The sequence below is a fragment of the Cibotium barometz genome, chromosome 62 (genome assembly GCF_041138505.1).
Source record: "Cibotium barometz isolate CiBa-2024 chromosome 62, ASM4113850v1, whole genome shotgun sequence".
Classification (NCBI taxonomy): domain Eukaryota; kingdom Viridiplantae; phylum Streptophyta; class Polypodiopsida; order Cyatheales; family Cibotiaceae; genus Cibotium; species Cibotium barometz.
This window is the reverse complement of record NC_141107.1, coordinates 15,286,219-15,305,142: the sequence shown is the minus strand read 5'-3', so window position 1 is coordinate 15,305,142 and position 18,924 is coordinate 15,286,219. Positions and strand designations below refer to the sequence as shown.

General features: G+C 43.5%; 1 protein-coding gene across 1 annotated transcript in view; it reads right to left on the bottom strand.

The window, feature by feature from the left end:
- The window catches only part of LOC147604175 (calcium-dependent lipid-binding family protein), a 228,966-nt gene that overhangs the window by 26,994 nt on the left and 183,048 nt on the right, over window positions 1-18,924 (bottom strand). The window contains exons 37-55 of the mRNA XM_086795561.1: window positions 16,056-16,159; window positions 15,635-15,927; window positions 15,468-15,552; window positions 15,079-15,387; window positions 14,470-14,859; window positions 14,058-14,376; window positions 7,204-7,362; window positions 6,897-7,060; window positions 6,584-6,767; window positions 6,224-6,490; window positions 5,931-6,140; window positions 5,782-5,836; window positions 5,505-5,674; window positions 4,727-5,260; window positions 3,826-4,647; window positions 3,641-3,717; window positions 1,818-2,277; window positions 1,584-1,670; window positions 14-169 (exon numbers count right to left, since the gene is read on the bottom strand). Of these exons, the coding sequence (XP_086651687.1) occupies window positions 14-169; window positions 1,584-1,670; window positions 1,818-2,277; window positions 3,641-3,717; window positions 3,826-4,647; window positions 4,727-5,260; window positions 5,505-5,674; window positions 5,782-5,836; window positions 5,931-6,140; window positions 6,224-6,490; window positions 6,584-6,767; window positions 6,897-7,060; window positions 7,204-7,362; window positions 14,058-14,376; window positions 14,470-14,859; window positions 15,079-15,387; window positions 15,468-15,552; window positions 15,635-15,927; window positions 16,056-16,159 (4,845 nt within the window). The remainder of the gene's footprint in view (window positions 1-13; window positions 170-1,583; window positions 1,671-1,817; window positions 2,278-3,640; window positions 3,718-3,825; window positions 4,648-4,726; window positions 5,261-5,504; window positions 5,675-5,781; window positions 5,837-5,930; window positions 6,141-6,223; window positions 6,491-6,583; window positions 6,768-6,896; window positions 7,061-7,203; window positions 7,363-14,057; window positions 14,377-14,469; window positions 14,860-15,078; window positions 15,388-15,467; window positions 15,553-15,634; window positions 15,928-16,055; window positions 16,160-18,924) is intronic.

The following is an 18,924-nucleotide window of genomic DNA, read 5'->3' as shown; positions in this document are numbered from 1 at the left end:
GCATAGAAAGTACCTTTATCAATTCGCGCTCTGTGGCTGACTGCCACAGGACAACTTTAGGCGGGTCATTTGGATACAGCAACTCCGCACAGTCAAGGTCACATTGCCGTAAATAAAGCTGCTGGCCAAGCCGATTCACAAATAGAGTGTGAGGTTGAAAGTTCACCACCTGACCATCAGAAAATACATTAGTTCCAGGTCTGCTATCTCAGACTGCACCAAATTTCATGGATCATCACCGATCATAACATTGAGAGAAAAATTTCAAAATGTTCTTTCTCACCCCCCCCCCCCCCCCCCCCCCCCCCCAACCTTAGGCCCAAGGTCCTCCTGTAGTTACCATTTTTCACTGCCCGTAGGTGCATTTTTATCCACCCGTAGAGGCGATGCCGCTGAGGAAGCACCTTGGGGGGTTTTGAACCCAGGACCTCCTGGTCCTAGGAAAACACCTTCACCACTTGGGCTATCACCTTATTGGCCAAAATGTTCTTTTTATTAAGCCACTACTAAATACACTTCCGATGTTGCCATGGAAACAGTCCTGTAAAACTTAAGGGATGCTTGCACTGGATGCCCAGAATTAGACATGCTTGTAGAGCCGCCGACACAACAATTTTTAAATCTATCTTGCAACAATTGTCACTGCTCCCCCCCCCTCCCCCCCCCCCCCCCCCAAAAAAAAAGGAAAAAAGAAAAAAGAGAAAAGAAAAAGAAAAAAGAGAGACTTCTATTAAGTAAGAAAGAACAAATACAAAATCATGGCTGAAAGCCAGATATCCTCATCATAGTGGCAGCCAATCAGGGGTGCAGTGATGAAAAGAAAGTGCAGTGGGAGTCAAATGAGAAGAAGATCATGTGATCCCACTCCTTCATGAGATAATGCACTTTTGCACTGATCTAGACAGCCCTTGTATATGGCCCAAGTGGCCATATATTTGAATGTCCTCAATCGCCTATATGCATCTAGCTTTCCAGATCTTCAGGCTGTGATATAATCTCCCAAGTGGCGTCAAGCCTCCCTGAGGGTGGTGTAGTGTGACCCCGAGAAATATCCTGTAGTGTTCACTTTCGGGCGAGTTCTCTGTCAATTATAATGGCAGTGTCATGGTCCCTGCCCTCGAAGAAAAAATGTGGTCCAAAATAAGCAAGCCTGGTTATAGAACCGTCCTCCAGCATCAGAGAGACAATTTCCCACTAGAAGTGGATATAGTGAGCCTCTTGACAGTCATGGACTCCCATACGCTGGATATCCTAGATGGATGAGGATAAATCCCGACACATGAGCTTTGTTTTGTACTGCCATGATATGAAGATGTACATTTTCACGTGCATCCAGAGATGCCTATTGTCATCGTCATTGTCCATGTAGCTAGTTGTTTCTGTTTTTCTTTTCCATGATAGAGTTATCTCATGGAACTATTGTAACACTTTGTTTGAGAGGCCCTTTAGGTCTTCTAAAGACATTTACAAGATCTTTCTTTCTTTCTTTCTAGATCACTATGCACTTTAAGCAAATATTACAGAACTTCAGTTCAAGGTTTTAAGAAAGCTTGACAATTAAATTCATATTCTGCCATTCTTACCTTGGTCCTCTCTGATGACATAACTAGAAAAACCGACAGCTTGTAGTAAGCTCCACTCTCATCCATAGCCTTCACAATAATACGTTCCTAACAAAAACAAATTACCAAAGGTATTCAGTCAGCATTAATTCATATTAAAAACGCCATTACCTGCTTCTTTGAGGAGGACAACAGCACCAGCTCAATGCTAACATCTCGCATTTGAAAAACAAACATGCATGTAAGAATTGTTACATTGTCTTCCAAATCTTTAAAGGAGATTCCAGACTTGAAGTCATTTGAGCGTGAAGCACAAACTGAAATTCCCAGTCGTGGGGGTAACATGCCATCATCTGGTGCACGGGGAGAAAACGGCATGAAACCTGTTCTGTTGAGCTGGGCTTGGGGTGACAGCATAGTTGGAGTCCCACCAGTATTTTCAAGAAATTCAAGGCATTGAATCACTCTTTGTATTCTTGAACTCTTGCTTTGTTGGGAGTGTGAAGGGCGAGAGGATGCATGTTTGGCAGCTTTGACCGCCCTCATTAGCCAAGGGGTGTCTCCATCCGATCCTTTAGCAGGCTCAACCTCGACAAGGCAGTAGGATAATGGGAGAGCAGCTTTATTGCAAAGCCAATAAGGAACAAAAACTCGCACGGTTCTGGAAGCAGCATTACTGCTTCCAAAATCATGCTCCAAGCTAAGTTGCAGTGTCCTGCAAAAACCAGAAAAAGTTTCACTTTCCCATATGAACATGACTTTCTATCAAAATGGCTTTCACATGTGAACATGATTTTTTACCAAGTTTTACTATGATATATATCTTACAGACCATGTATACATATGCTATGCTCCTATAGTTCTTAATTTTAGGTCATGGTGTAGATTCTTAATGAACTCTATAATTTTGGATGATAGAGAAGAGCTTTTAGAACTCTTGATGCCCCCTAACCTTCCCTCCACCCCTGCTAATTTTGAAACCCTTTCTAACTCTTTTGCAGGGTGGGTAGAGGCCTACTATACATATATGTACCTAAGTCTTCATGAAAGTACTTCATACCACTCTTACAGTATCTTAAAATGAAGGATAAATTTTGATATCGGTGGTATATGACTTTTCCTTGGATCTCATGAGGAATAATTAGAACTTAATACATTTTTAAATACCACTAAATCCCCTCGACCCCTAAAAAGTTTGATGATGACAAAGAAGCGTAAGGTGCATATCCATATATACATACCCACTACATAGGCCTCTATCTTCTACACTCCTCCGTTCTACTAAAACAAGCCCCAGAGCCTACTAACACTGACGGATAAACTACCATAAAATTTTCTTCTCTACAACATGACTTTCCCACTGACACACTAGCCCCTGAGGAGCTACCAACCCCGAAGCCTATAATAGCAAGCTACATAGAGGTAAATACCCAATCTATGTAGTTACCTGTTGAGTATCATAATGAAGACATTTTGGTCTAGCTGTCAAATACAGATTATTAAGACGTGATCAAAGTTGGAAACCCAACACTCTAGCCAAAGTTGTTCTTCAAGGTGCTCATGCAAGTGACCCCATTCAACCCAATAACAAGGATTTTTCCTGAGGCTTACAGTAACACTCTGGTAACCTGCCCTAGTACTCTGTGGGAGAATGTGGCAGTACCACCAGGCTTGCTAACCCACAATTACAAGATTTTCTCGAAATGTGCCTTGTCACCTACATGATAGCATACAGTTACCGTAGGTGGAAGAAAAAGCACCCAGTCAAGACACGTGGTGGAAGAAAGAGCACCCAGTCAAGACACGTGGTGGATATACTCAAGGATAGATACACATGAAGCAAATCCAAAGATAAAAGATTACGGGATTCAACAAGAATGGCAGAACAGGTCGAGCAGCTCGCAGCTCAACTCAAAAGAGATCATTCTATGATTAGCTTATTGACAAAATACTAAGTATTGAAAAATTACATAATTTCTAAACATACTGATGAATTTTTTTGGGGGTGACCCTGATGTGAAACCTAATTATGAACAAGAAAGTGATCTGTTGGGCAGCACATAAATCTTGGAATTTACCTACGGCTCTGCTGGTTGATGAGAGAAAATGCAGAAGGTAGCTCCTCTCTCATAGGGTCTGAGATGAGCACTATTTCCTTTATTCAGATACCAAAACATCCAAAGCAAGCATTAGCTTTAAAATGAAATTCACATCAAATTAAATCAAATCCGCAGAATATTTTTGTTTTTATTAAAACAAGCACCTTTTCGGGTTTCCATCCACCTTGCACAAGCCATGTCAGATAAACTTGCCTCCGTATGTCTACAGAGAAAATGTGTATAGTGCCTCCTGCTGGTGCTACACCTCGATATCTTTGAACTGGACTGCCTTCTCTGTGTTTCTCCCAGATAGTATATTCCGCATTACAAGGGAGAAGATTCTCTAGCTTCAACGGAGAACTAACTGAAAGCTTCCAGTCATAAACTGGTGAGTTCACCTCATCATACAAAATATTGGCATCAGATTCCATACTTAGCCACCAAGCGGTCCTAGAGGCAGAAGGATTTACTGGAGGGCACATGAGCAGCTCTTCTGTCTTTTCTAGATGGTTCAGCATGAACAAGGAGATAGGCATGCCGCTCTTGTTAAATCGAGAAAAGCGTTTGCTTGAGGATTGGCCACCATCACTTCTGTTAGACTGATTTGCAGCACTGACTGAGCGACCCCACAAATATCTTGCGACTGTTGACTCTGCCTGAGGCCGCACTTGAAGGCAGTAGTCTGCTTGTGATAGCGTGTAGCCTAAAGGGATGGGAATACTCCCTCCAGGTTGTACAACAGAGATGAGTTGTCTAGAATGGACCTGATCACTGTCTGGGACCCGTTGACGGCTACGAGACCACCGTCGACGCCTTATGAAGTCAAAAGCAGACTTCTTACAAGACTTGAGTGAATTGGGTGGCCACCTCAAACTTTGAAAATCAGGTCCGTAGGCCCAACCGTCATCATCAACATAGCCAGCTTTGTCAATGACCCAGTCTGTAGTCCAGATCCATCCAGGAGGCAAGCGAGGTTCCAGATCTTCCTACATAAAAGGAAGAGAGAAGGGTTTAAGTGCTATTTTCAACCCAATTTCTTATCAAGTTGCACAAAAACAAGCATACCCAAGATTGAGAAGATTTTTGGTTGTCGCGAGTACTCCATCGACCAGGATCAGTGGGAAGGAAATGTCCAGGCCATTTGCTGCCCCAGCCTGCCAAGGGTTGATACCTCTGATTCTCAAAGATTTCTTCCATTTCAGCCACAGGCTCATTGTTGACAGAAAGTGGAACTTCCTCCTGGCTAGTGAAAAGGGACATTGGGCAAACACAGACTTCAAGAACATTATCTGTATCGTTACAAAGCATCACAAGACTACGCAAGGTAGCAAACTTTTGTCCTCCATTCATTGCCACTTCCAGCGCCATGTAGCCATTCATAATTTTAATAGGAACCGTCCCTAATGCCAGAACTGACCGGATACTCGTCCACGGTCCACTTGAGCTTAACCCTATCAATAATCCAGTATCCTTTAAATGATGCTCGTTTCTGTCTATGTCCTCTTCCGCAGGTCGATTGGCTTTTTCTGTGAAGAAGTAGATACTGACTACTAGAGATCCATGATCAGTACTTGTGGCTTCATCCAGGTTATTGAGCACCTAATCATAATGTTCCGTATGTCAATACAGATTAACTGACAAGTTAGTGAACAAAAGACTTACATGCTGTTCATTTTGCTCTTTTTTGGTGAGTTTTTCGTAATCTCATGTGCCAGGGTTCAAACCAGGGACCTGCCTTTCAGCAGGCCCAGTTGCAACCATGGGGACTAGAGCCTGCTGGCTACATGTTGTGCTTTTCGAAACTCCTACATATGGTTTTTATATATTTTCAGTACAACCAAACCTGTTTTCTTGGAAACTCTAGAGAAAATGTTTTCTCCTGTACCAAAGGCCAACTACTTTGGTATGCTTGAGAAAGAGACTGCTGAATAAGCTTCCAGTGTGAAGGTGGCAATTTGGCCTCCTGGTCACTCTCCGCCCTCAGAGGAAGTGAAAGCATCCCAATCACTTCTCCTGCACAAAAAAACATGCACCAAGGTCAGATTGAATATCACCAAAAGGTTGACGCTAGCTAAACACTTCAGCATTACGAGTGTAAAACAGAACAAGACACCCATCACCTCTTCCAGCATTTGCCGCCTGATTGCTTACTCGGATGTCCATATTTGCAATGCCCTGCACAGTGACAGGGCATGTGATGGGTTTATCGACTGAGCTTTAAAACACCAAGAAATGATTCTGCATACAGTGGATCCACTTTTCGAAGTACCTGATGTGGTAAATCAAATACAAAGATTTCATTCCACGCTGCAGTTGCTACCATTCTGTTTCCACTTTGCATGAGAGCCACAGGCCTAACACACCGAGATCTTGCACTTTGACCAGGGCTTTTCTGTCCTTGTGCAAGTTGCTTGATAGATGCAACACGCAAGCTATAGAAGTACTCCTGCCCATTGCCATCATTGTTCACAGGCAAACCCTGTAAAGCAGTCCAAAAAACACATGAGCTGCTGCTTTGTCTAACTAAACTAAGAGAGTTCTTTCACTGCAAAGATACCATACCCTCGCCTCTGAAATATGGATAGCAACATGCTGGTGAGGGATTTTAAGCCCTCCTGATCTGAGCTTGTCTCGAAAGTTTGGGGGAGGCATGTGTACTTGCAAATTGTTTCCAGATTCCATTACTTTACAATCCCTAAACTCATGCTCAAACGTGCGGAGAAACACACCACACCCCAATTTATTTTCTATCACAAGCTTCTCTGAATCATCTTCCTCCAGTGCAGAGTTAATGTGTGCCATGAAAGGTTCAACGATGCCATCACTTTCCTGTCCAGGCAGCCCACTTTCAACACGTTGTAAGCGGAATAACCTTCAAAGCATTACTACATCAGGCTGCAGTAACAGAGAACAGATTCATACCAGCTCCATCTTATTGAAAGCTAACAGTTCAAGCTCAGATTGTCTCCTCCATGATGAAATTGAATCCATAAGGGCATCAACATTTGCAGAAGTGACATTCACATTAACTATATTGGCCGTAGTGATACGAATACGCTTCCCAACTTTAAAAGTAGAACCAGATTGGGAATCATGTGACTCATATCTACCATAACAGCGATAAGGTCAGAAACATTTTTTGACTATCTAGTAACTTGTTTCTCCATGTCTTCAGACCCACAAATATTGGAAACAATCTAAACTAGACAAATTACCAATGAGAATAATTACTCACTTGAAAATTCCCTCAAAAGGTTCTATCAATGGCTCCCAAGCTTCAAGCTGAGCATTAAATGTTGAGGCAGCAATAGAAGCTACACAAACACCACTGAAAGCTTCTGCCCGGCCATTAGCAGCAAGGTTAATGCTTGTTACCGTGACATCTGCCAAGGGTGTAATCTGTATCACACATGATTTAAAAGATCTGACTCAGAAAAAAAGATTCAATCAAGTCATCTTAACAGACAATCATAATGTCCAAAACAACGCACAAGATGAGCAATCTACAGATCACACCTAAATAACAAGGGCAACTGACCCACCAAGCCTCTCAAATCATCAAGAATAGTAATTGAAATTTTGGCAATTTTGATATCTGCAGTCAAATTGTCTTCCAATCTGCTCTGAACTGTCTCTACTAGACCATAAGCCATTCGAGCTGACGGCTTCTTCAAGTCTGGCCGTGCTAGAAATGTATTTGCCTGCAATCAAAATTTTCACCTGTGAGCACACTAAAATGATGTTGCAATATTGTTAAGCTAGTACAGATCTAAATCCTTGCGTAGAGAAACGAATGATACATGTCAAACTCAGACTACAGCTGCTGAAAGTTCAGATGAAAAATATTCACTCTTTCAATTATAAGAAAAAATAAGTACGAATCCTATACAAAGAGAAGAAACCTAATTCTGCTGAAATTGGATGGTTAAGTTGAAACTGACCTCATTCTACTTGAATCCTTTTGCTGAGACACTTTTGTCTTGTCCGAGGTACACTTGGTGGATTGCCTATCGATTAATAGAAATCAGTCACAGGTCAACCCCTTCGTTGACCCGGATGCACTAAGCCGTCAGAGACCATTCAGCAATGCATTTGCAAATGCATAGAGCATGGCAGTGGATTAACTTTCATGTCTAGCAATATCACCTGGGATTTGATGTCATAGCTCATTGATTCAGGACCCCAGATGTCCCTGAAAATGGTGCTCTCTACACTACCCACGGGACAGTACATTTCAAAACTCAGAGGTTCCCAGTCTCCATCTAGACTGCATCACTTTACAACAGGCTCAACTAGGGAGCTTTTAAGAGTATGGCAGCATTGCAGAATCCAAATTGAGAGGACATATGTACAAAGGCCATTGCCAGTACTAAGCCATTTCATATGTAGTCACAATGGATCATCTGGTGTGATGTCTCTCACATTCTTTCTGCTATTTAGCAAGATTCAAGGACCAGCAGGGGAGACGATCTGTTTCCTTGAGCATTTAGGGTAACAGTCCTTTCTCCTTCAGGGAATACATGGCAATTTTTAACTTCACGATTGGCTTTGCCATCAGTGATTTTAAATTTTTGAATCACTTCAGCAGTTTATATTCTTAATAAGTCCCACCTTTACAATTCTTGTATGTTCTCTTTTACTTAATAGAAGTCTCCTCTAAGGTGAGAAAAAGGAGAGAAAGCCTGTCGGGATGCAGTACTTCAGAAGCCAAAAAAACCCATTTATATAAATCAGGAGATGTTGACAGATTCTGACTATAAATTGATTCAATGTCACTTTATCTATAAAAGACAGTGGTGGCCTATGAGGACTACTAAGCAGGAAAGGAATACATGGAAATTGTGGCTCAAAGGTGGGGACAATGAGTTTATTGATCACTCTCCTACCACCCACATGTGAACAGCATGGGAAGCTTAAGAATGCATGCCAATTTTCTTCCCATTAAAAATGAGGAGACCATGTGTTCTTCCCATGTCTATGGATAGCTCTATACTACTTGTGGCTTGTCTCAATGTCATCCAGTGGCTTGTCTCAATGTCATCGAGTGCTTACATCACATGACAGCATCACTAGAAGTATCACTGTATCCTTCAGAACTTTCAGAAATGATTATTCCTGCAAGACTGTTGTCCATGCATTAGAGTTTCTCAATAGGAGGTTTTTATTCTTATGGGGCGCTTGGGCATCATTGATCAAGAGGTGCCATAGTTGTCATGTACGATACCATATGGGAAAATACGGTATGATATAATTTTTTCCTTATCGTACGATAAAATACAGTGTTTTAAAAAAATACTTAAAAACTTAAGGTATTTTCAATTCGAGATATGGAGTATTTTAAAAAGGAGGGAAGCATCATAGTACAGAGGAGGCTCAAACAGCCATAGACAAGAAAAAACAAGACCATTACCCCCAAAAAATATTATTTTTTTGGAATTTTTTTTGAGAATAAAATTGGAGTTTTTTATTGGGACGGCTCCAGCTAGAGGCTCAGGAGAGGAGCCTAGCTGTGATCCAAGGCAGAGATAGACTCACCCTCGACATCGACTCCTCCATCCCTCCTAAGGGGCTCACACTGGTCCAAAATCCGCCTGCCCCTGAGTGGGTAGGGGTTTTTACCAAATATTATATCCCGATGGTGTCCATCATGCAAATGGAGGCACACTCCTGACTTTCTCTATAGGGCCTCAGGGCAGATTGAGCTGATCCCCCCACGCCCCCCCCCCCCCCCCCTGACAAAGGACCTCAGCAGCTGCACTTTACAAGGGTGAGAGTGATTGGATTTCATGATCTTAGATGGCACGTCCACCCACCTCTGGCAAAAAGTGGCTAGAGAGAGAACTTGGAGATTATGGTTATGGGATGGCTGCCATTGATGCATCTACACTGGGACCTTGGTGAGTGGAAGTGGCAAGATCCCTTCACGATGTCCTCTATAATGACATAGGAGGATCTTGATGGAGGAAAGTAACATAGGGCTATGTATATAACCCTGTCCTGTGAGAGCTGTAAGCTGATCCACATGTATCTGGCCTCTAGATCCTGTGCTACCACTCTCAGTCTCCTGCGTAGCTCCCGTCTGAATAGAATTGCTACCCCCCCGCCGACCCTCTCGAGGTACCCTGGCGTGCGGTCCTCCTGTATGCTGACTCCCACTCGAATCCCTCTACTCGAGGTAGCCCTCTCTCTCTCGGATGATCTGATGTGTCTCTATCAGAAGTATGATGTCTCTCCCCACCATAACATGCTCCAGTCGTCCAGGCTGCACCCATAGTGAACCATTATGGTTCCATACTGCCATGTGTATCTCTGTCAATGGCCTGGTCTGTGTCCCATAGGCCCCAAACCGCTAATCCATCGGCCGGCCATCAATAATGACCCGACCATCTCGATAGAAGGCCTTCTTGCCTTCTCTCCTCGTGTGTAAGACTCGTGGCATGCAAGCTCTCCTATGCTCAAGCTGCATCCTCATGAGATCATCATCCAAGAAAATAGGAGCTCCCTCTAAACCTCGTAGTATGACCCTCGTCCTCATGAAGGTAACCCTCTCCATCTGGGTGTGATCCATGTGCAATGTGTGTAGAGGCTAAGAAGATCTGACCAGATAACTCGGTTGGTATCCTCGTGAGACAGCCGGAGAAAACGGGAGTCCAAATTGTACTGTGAAGGGAGGCGGTCCATGCAGAGCCCATATACTGAGAACCAAGTGGAAACTAGTGCATACCATACTCCAGAGTGCCCCTCAAGTGCTAGTTGTCTGGAGGACTCCGGGGCAAGCCTTGCGTACCTGTGGGGATCCATGTGACTGATGCGATGGAGGTATGTGACTGTCTGGAAGAGTGCCTCCACTACCATCGGGACTGCAGCAAACTCTGCCTGGATAATCTGGTGTGGGACTGATGGTTTGCTGCTGCTGATCATACGAGAGAGAGAGAAACAAAGAAAGAAAGATTGTATTAACGTCTCTCTCAGGCCAAAGAGAACTGGCCTATGAGACAAAACCATGTACAATGTATGTGGTATCAGGTGCTCAGTACACAATACAACAACTGGAAGAAAACTACTAATGTGAGGTCGGGATGTATGTACATATATAAGGATGGAGCACTATTGGGGTAAATGCACAACTTTATTATGCCAGGGTGATACAACGATGCTCAATGCGGGCATGCTCCTAGTCACCTCCATCCTATGGTGAGGGGGGGGTGTAATATGTCATACATGTCAACGCCAGTTGTAATGATATGCAAGATGGCCGCCAGATCAATGGGTCCCGGCTCTCCTCTCCTGTACTCGCCTCTGGTGTCGTGCCTGAATGTCCCTCCTCATATGTCGATGTCTGTGTGAAGGTCGGTATCCGGGCGCTCATGGACGCCGCACTGCTCGAATCTCCTTTGCTCTCCTCAAAGTGACCCTCGGCCCATCACTGTGGAATCTGGCATGGCTGTCCTTTGGAAGAAATCAGTTAGCCGAGTCTATCGCATCTGGGCTCTCCTCTCTCTTGGCTGGAGTAACTGCTCTCTGTGTCAGTATATCTCTACTAACAAGCACCCAAGTACTCGTTGGTCTGATATTTGCAGGATGAACTGAAAAGATGTGTCTGCTCCTTTGAAGAGAGTAGGGTAGGTGGCTCTGATCCCATCATAATATGGACATCTGCATACAAAGTGTGACTCGCTCTCCACATCCTCTCTGCATAATCTCTCCTCCCGCGGGATGCGGGCTGCTCGTCCAGCCTCAATCTCTAGGGGGTGTGATGATACTCGGAGCTGTCCAATCACTACTCTCGGACCATGTGGAAGATATAGATCCATGTAGTGCGGTCTTTGAATGAAACCATCATAAGTTAGCATCAAGAAATGATCTCTGTAGTATACAATCTTCGTACGGAGAGGCTGTGATAGTGTCACCCATGTGCGCATGATCTGTATTTGAATCAGCTCCTGCCTGATGACTCTATTCCTCTCAGTGTGTGAGAGGGAGAGGTGTGGGGCATGCAGATCATACTCGGTAGGTGGTAATCGGTCCATATCATACCCAAAACTCTGGAGGCAGTGGACTACCTGTGTATACCATGAGCGACTGTCCCCTGAGAGAGAAAGAGACAGAAAGAAAGAAAGAAGAAAGATATATTAACGTCTACGAGAGGCCAAAGTCGGCCTATGAGACAAAAAATAATACAACTGTGTTCTTCCGGTCATCGGAAGAAAAGAAAGAAAAGAAAAAGTGTGCATGTGTCTGGATACAACTGTGAATCATCATGGATCGGTGGAGCCCATATACAAACAATATAAGGGGGGGTGGGGATGTGGATGGAGTGCTAAGGCAAGATGCATCTCTATATGCTGAAGGGGTAGTACAAGCATGCTATGCAGATCTATGGCTAACTCCATCCAGTGCCATAAGAGGGATATAAGATATCATACATCGCCGATAATGAGGCTGTGAATGGCTTGAACATGTACCCTGAGTCTGAATGACAGCGAGCTAGCCTCTCCTGTGTCTCCATCTGGTGTCTCATTCGGATAGCTGCTCTCTCTCGGTGACGGAGTCGGGGTGCTCTATGTCTAGTCTGTCTAGGTCTCCTCCTGGCTCTCAATTCCTCTGCTCTCTTTGCGGTCACCCCACGTGGTACATCAGCTGGCACTGGCGTAGCTCTCTGGAAGAAATCTGTGAGCTAGGACTATCTCCCACCCCTAGTGGAAGCGGGTGTTTGGAGGAGTCTCTCTCGAGAACTATGAAGCTCTAGTAGTAGTCTGCCAAGCTGTCGCTGGTCCGAGAGAAAGAAAGAAAGATTTTATTAACGCCAAGATCGAACTCGGCCTATGAGACAAATCAGTGTACCTGTGTGGGGTATCCTCTATCATCCCAACAAAATGAAAAAGTACTGAACTAAAAAGCTGAATATGGGTGTGCAATAAGTACAATGAGTGGGGGAGGGGATGGAGCTCTACTACTAGGAGAATGCAAAGCTATATGCACGGAGTATACAATCATGATATGCAACCTACTAGCTCCATCCTGTACCATACTGGGAGCCAAGGCCTGCCGAAATCTTTAAAACGAGTGAACGAGTGGGCTATAAGTGAGTTTGAAAGCGCTTTTCCCAGGTGCTTTTGGGCAAGAACTATAAAATCAACAATTCTCTCATTGTTGAGACATGTGAAAAGACAAGAGAGCTCTCTAGCTCTAAGAACTTGTACTCGAAACTCCTGTAAGAGGTTTTATCGTATATGACTCGGAAGGGGAGGCGGGGGTCGGCCCAAGGCTATTCCGACTGCTAGTGTGGTGTCTTCTCTCTCTACTCTCTCTCTTTTGTTTATTTTCAGACTTTCTCAAGGTTTTATGAATTTTGTTGTTTTCTTGAAGATAAGCTAGGTACCTGTGCCACAGCCCTTACGAGGACTTGTTAGGACCTGTTTCAGGACGTTAGCCGGCTCTATGTTTAGCATAGCCTTTGGGATTGTCCCAAGGCGCAACACGTTTAGCTGCGGATCCTCCACATTTTCACCATAGACCTACACCAGCATGCACAATCACTTTTTTTTTTGGGGGGAAACAAGATCCTTCTAATAGTTAACAAAAAACTGTCTCAAAAGGGCTAATCTCCATGTACAGAGCGAGGATCAAAGAACAAAATGGAAGCAAGGATGCGGCCACTCTATAAGGACAAGGCTATCTCATACAAGGAAAGGGGGAGGGAATAACCACACAGGTGCCAAGTGGGCTCGACTCCTCTATCTATGAGAAAAAGACCAGGTCGCCAAATCCTCAGGAAGGCTTCCCGATGCTTCCGCATATGGTCACAACCACCCTGAACCTTCCCTCACTAGGACAGCAGCCAGCCAGCGAGGAAGAGCCCTTCTCTGTTCCCCATTTGTTTTTCTTGTCTGCGATCATAAAGATGAGATGTGGGATAATTATTATGGATTAATACAAGATTAAGGAGATAATCTCATACAGAGTACAATGATTGAGACTGGTCATTTACTTAGCCTCCCTCCAAGAGTGGCCAGCCATAGAGTGAGTCCCCCCTCTACGGCGGTAGGTTGTAGTCTGTTCTTGAATGGAGAGCCTTTTTCCAACTACTAGTTGAAGGATCATTTTTTTTTTGGGGGGGGGGGGGGGGAAGAACTACAGTATTCAGATTATTTCTTAGTGGCAGATTGGTTACGTCGACCCTTTTCTTTCACTCACACACATGTATATGGTGCCTCTCTACACGCCCTTACCATGTCACAACCACCCGCAGACCAAGAGAATCGAACCCGATGTCGACCACCGCATACCTCAAGTGGTTAGAGTGTTGGAATGTTCAGATTCCTTAAGATGCTACAAGTATGTCCTAAAAACAAACCCCAGATATAGTAGAGTGATAGGAAATTAAAGCACTCACTTGGTTCTGTAATTTCCATAAGCTGCAGTTATAGCCACCTTTGTACCCCGAAACACTCCAAATTGGTCTTCTTGAGATATTGGCCTCACTAACAAGGTTGGCACGCACACAACGAACTGTACTCAAGGAACTTTTGTCTTCATCTTTTGAAACCACACAACCTAAGGTAACATACCCTGCAGGTGCTACAGGATACCAAACATAAAGCTCTTCCAGTCCTTTTCCTGGTGAATGCATACACTGCACAAAACGGATAGGGTCTGCCAGCCTTCCAGAGTTGTCATCTTGTAAAACAATACCCACACTTGGCGGCTCCAATCTGCTCTCATCAAAGAGAGAAAGAAAGAAACGTTAGTGTTTAAAAGATAAATAAGTTACCAGAAATCCCGAAAGAAAGAAAAAATCATGTTACCCCTCAGTAATGTGATCACCGACAATTGCGTAGCCAGGAGGTGGAATAGGCCTCCAGATTGAAATAATACGGTGATTATCACTTCCTTTACCCCACCACATCCGTTCAAACTGAGCAGTAGTGGCAATCAGACGACCTACTTTAGCTGCAACTCCAAAATTTTCTAGCCCTGAAATGCTTTCCTTTCGTTCGAACTTGTTGGGTCTTCCACCCTTTGATTTATTACTAGAATCCAGTGAATCCAAGCCACTTCCGCCAGGGCTACCTCCTTCATAAGTTATACCCCGTAAATCATAAATTGATAAGTTTGGTGGAGGTTCAGTGGACTGATGTGCAAAGAATGATCCAGCTGCATTCTCAATGCGCCATAAACTGAAACCCTTTGCAGTCCTGTGAAGCAAACATACAAAAAGAGTTGATGAATGTTTTCTGTGATGGATAAGATATAACTTGTGTTGGACACTATGCAAGAGAAGGTATGTCTTAGCCTCTCACAGGTTGCAGCTCTCGAATACATGGTTTTACCAATTATTTAACTACAGTGACAAGGGGTATTAACTGTAGAAAGACAACCGTTTCAAAAGAAAAAATATAAAAAAAACTGTGTACCCTGGATGAGAAGGTACAAAGAGCACACAGTCATTGATCGATGCTGATGTTACAAGGTCTGACCGTACACAACAGACAGAACTTAGGGCAGGTGGTGTAGGGCCAATCTTAGCAACACAACCAACTGCAACATAACCAGGAGGAGCCACGGGTCTCCAGATCGAACACCCTTTAGCCAAGTCCTTAGTTGTGCTCAAGTCACTCAAGGTGGAGTCATGTAGTACCCAAACAAGATCGAAACCCAATGGTTTTCTAACACGATGGTATGTGTTTCTGATAGCCATAACAGCCTGCGATGGAGGTGCTTCTCTGTGATCACCAAAAACCTTTAAAGATTAGAAAAAGCAGCAAAAGGTGTGCTGTGCAGTGAATCCAAAAAAAGCACACACCCTGACGTTACAGAGTCACTTAAGATCGCATAGCCTGGTGGTGCTCTTGGTCGCCATATTGCAATTCTTTGCCCAGACATGTGCTCTGAACAGATTGATAGGAATTAATACTGATTGTTTCTCATGTTCGTCAATATAAACTCATGTTTTGATATGAAAAACAATACCTGTATTCACCCAAATTCGGTCAAAATGAGAACATCTTGAGAGGACGTGACCTCCCCCAAACTGGAAAGTGGACATCACATCACCATGAAGACGTAGCAATAGACGAATTAAACTGAAGGATAGTTGAACAGAAACATCTGAAGCAAAAACGTTCAGACTTGTTTTCTCTTTAACACAAGCATATTCCATGGAAATGACCATTGGTTCCACCACTGTAAGTCCTGAACCACCATCCATCGAAAACCCTTTTACATGACCGCGAAGCCATACATCACTTTCCTTGCATGCGTACCTGGAAAATCAACCTGGTTTAAATGACTAATTACAAAAAAGGGTTATCATCAAGATGTATTACAAAAAAAAATAGAAGTGGAATGTAATAGTGAGAAAACAACAAATGGCCTAAATGGTGTAGCATACATCAGATTGAGATCCATCTTCACTCTCAGAAGCTTTTCTCGTCTCTGTAAACTTGCAGAAGAGAACCTCTCGCTATCATAAAATGTCAGCTCAGGAGCAACAGCCTGCCATCAGTGGAAGCCAAAAATTAGCTGCTTACTGAACTCTAACTAGAATTTCTTTTTAAAAAATTCACTACAGAACTGACTAAAATATAAACCATGCCCAAGAATATAAAAGAGGACTGGCATAAGACTCATTCATTGTGCCCTAAATATGCATCATCCTGCAATGCAGCAAGTTGCCCTACATAACGTGCTTCAGTCTCCTCACATGCAACATTTGTTCCACCGATTCAGTAATTCACACAGCACCACGAACCTTCGAGCAAGAAAGATTTGAAAAGCTAGATGCACTGAGGCTATTAAGGGTACACAGATCCTTAAATTGCAGTCACATTATCATTTGAACCAATGTTACACAAACTATCAGGTTGCAGGGCAGCTCCAGGATGGCTGAGCTTAGGTGCAGCAATCATAGTTTTCATTATGGCAGAATGTATTCAATATGGCCTCTAGTTAAACGTACGAATACGGCAATTCTAAAATTTAATACCAATAATTTAATGCGGATCAATACAGCATGGCATCATGGGAAACATATATTTTAATAGGCAAAAGCTATATTTTACTAGAAAAAAGCTATATTTCCAGAGGCTAAAAGCTCGCATACGTTATAACGCAAAAAGGCCCCCATCTCTCATACATACATTGATTAAACGAAAACGCCGTATTGATGCAACTCTGTGGCAATATAACCCTTATCACACACTCACTCCTATTTGAGCAAGAAAGATAGATGCAGAGTCTCCATCAATACTTTGTTATCCAAATCTTAACATACTACATCTCCTTTCTAGCATACAAGGTCTAGGTACGTAGGTGCGTAATATTGCAAGAGCACTAGATAAATCAAATCAGCATATCTATCCACTCAAGGATGATTTTTGGCAGGCTGGGACACCCTTCAAAATGACATATTTGGAAGAAATTAGTGCCCGTTTTTCTATGTTCTACATTAATTTTTTGATGACCACTCAAAATAACTGCAGGTATCTAAACAGATCCTTTAATTGTTGTCACATTCTATCATTTGTGCTGACGTTACACAAACTATCAGGTTGAAGGGCAGCTCCTATTTGGCTGAGCATAAGTGCAGCAATAATCCCTATCACTCACCCCTATTGGACCTACTTCACATGATCAGCTGCCTGACTGATTACACCATAAAAAAAGAAAGAAAGAAAGAAAGATATATTAAATGTCTACAAAAGACCCAAAGGTTCTTTGAGACCAAAAAGTGTTCATATAGTTCCATGACATAACATGATCATGGAAACAAAAGAAAATGAACTGGATACAGGACCATAGCGGGTACCATGTCTAGACCACGTTAAAGGTATATCTCAATATCAATACAATACAAAAGAGCTCATGAGTGTAGTGTCTGAAAGTCAAGGCATGTGCAGGGGGATGCTATGGAGGGTGATAGTCCATCGTGCAGATTCTGCAGAGAGAAAGTACAATGCCTTTTATAACCTTTGAAGGTCCTTTTGCATGACATCAGCAATGATGTCGTGCAAGCATGGGTTCACACCAAAACACACACACAACACATAAGTGAGTGTTCACACCCTTTTTGGGTATGTATACAAACACACACACACACACGCTGGTGGACACATAGACATGGTTACACACATTGCGGTGCACTACGTTGCACCATCTACATCCAAATATGCCACCAGTTGGGGAGTCCCCACCTGCCACTATATGATGATATTATGAGATTCTCAAAACTAGGAGATATCCTCCCTGTGCTAGAGACTTCAACACCCGTACTACCAGTGCGCACAAGCACCCCTCTTCAAGACAAATGATCCCATATATCAGGATATAGACAATGTGGGCACGGATCTAGAGTGTACATCACAGGACACGGTGACATGCATACACTACGGGGAGTACTTTATCGCCCTTGGTGGGGCTCATGGACTAGTCATTTACAATGGCCTAGCCCGGTGGCCTGGTTCCAACTCCTTCACCTGCTACCCCTTTAGACATAGAGCCAATATAGTGGACTACTTGATGGGATCTCCCTCCTTGATACCGCTCATTTCAGAGTTCATCTCGCCCTGCCCCATTGGTGTGGTAGGTGATCATGCCTACCTAGCCTTCCCCCTCACATGCTAGTACACCGCTCATCCATCTACCTTACCATGCCGCCACCACCCGAGATACCACTTCACCCACGGAGACGTCCTTCGTCTACTCTGATCACATCTTCCGCATCATCTCCGAGTGTTTACATGCTTTCGACACTTTGTAGCAATGACTGAAAAAATGTGTGGATGTAAAGTCCAAACACTCCGCTTAGATAGAGGTGGCGAATACATGTCAAATGCATTCATGGATTATATGCTTCAAAAGGGCATTAAACACCAATGTACACGCTCATCTAACCAGCCAAGGGTATGTGAATAGTCCAGCTGAAAGCACATTGAATGTGAAGAAAACTATCACCATTTGGCCACCAAATTGGTCCACCCGTGCTTTCTTAGCATGTCTGTACATTGGACTGGTGTCCATGGCAGTCGTTTATGCCGGGGATTGATGCCACTCATGTGATACTGTGGACTTGGCTTTCCGTTGGGACTTGTGCCTCCGTGTACATGCCCGGAAATGCTTGGTGGATTGGTGTTCCATTGGGTTTGGTACCTTGTGTACTTGCTTGGAGCACGTCTATTTTGGTATAGTCTCATGAACGTTGATTGTCCATACCAATGCTGCATTGCATAGCATCTTTATGTGCTTGCTTGCAATTGAAATTG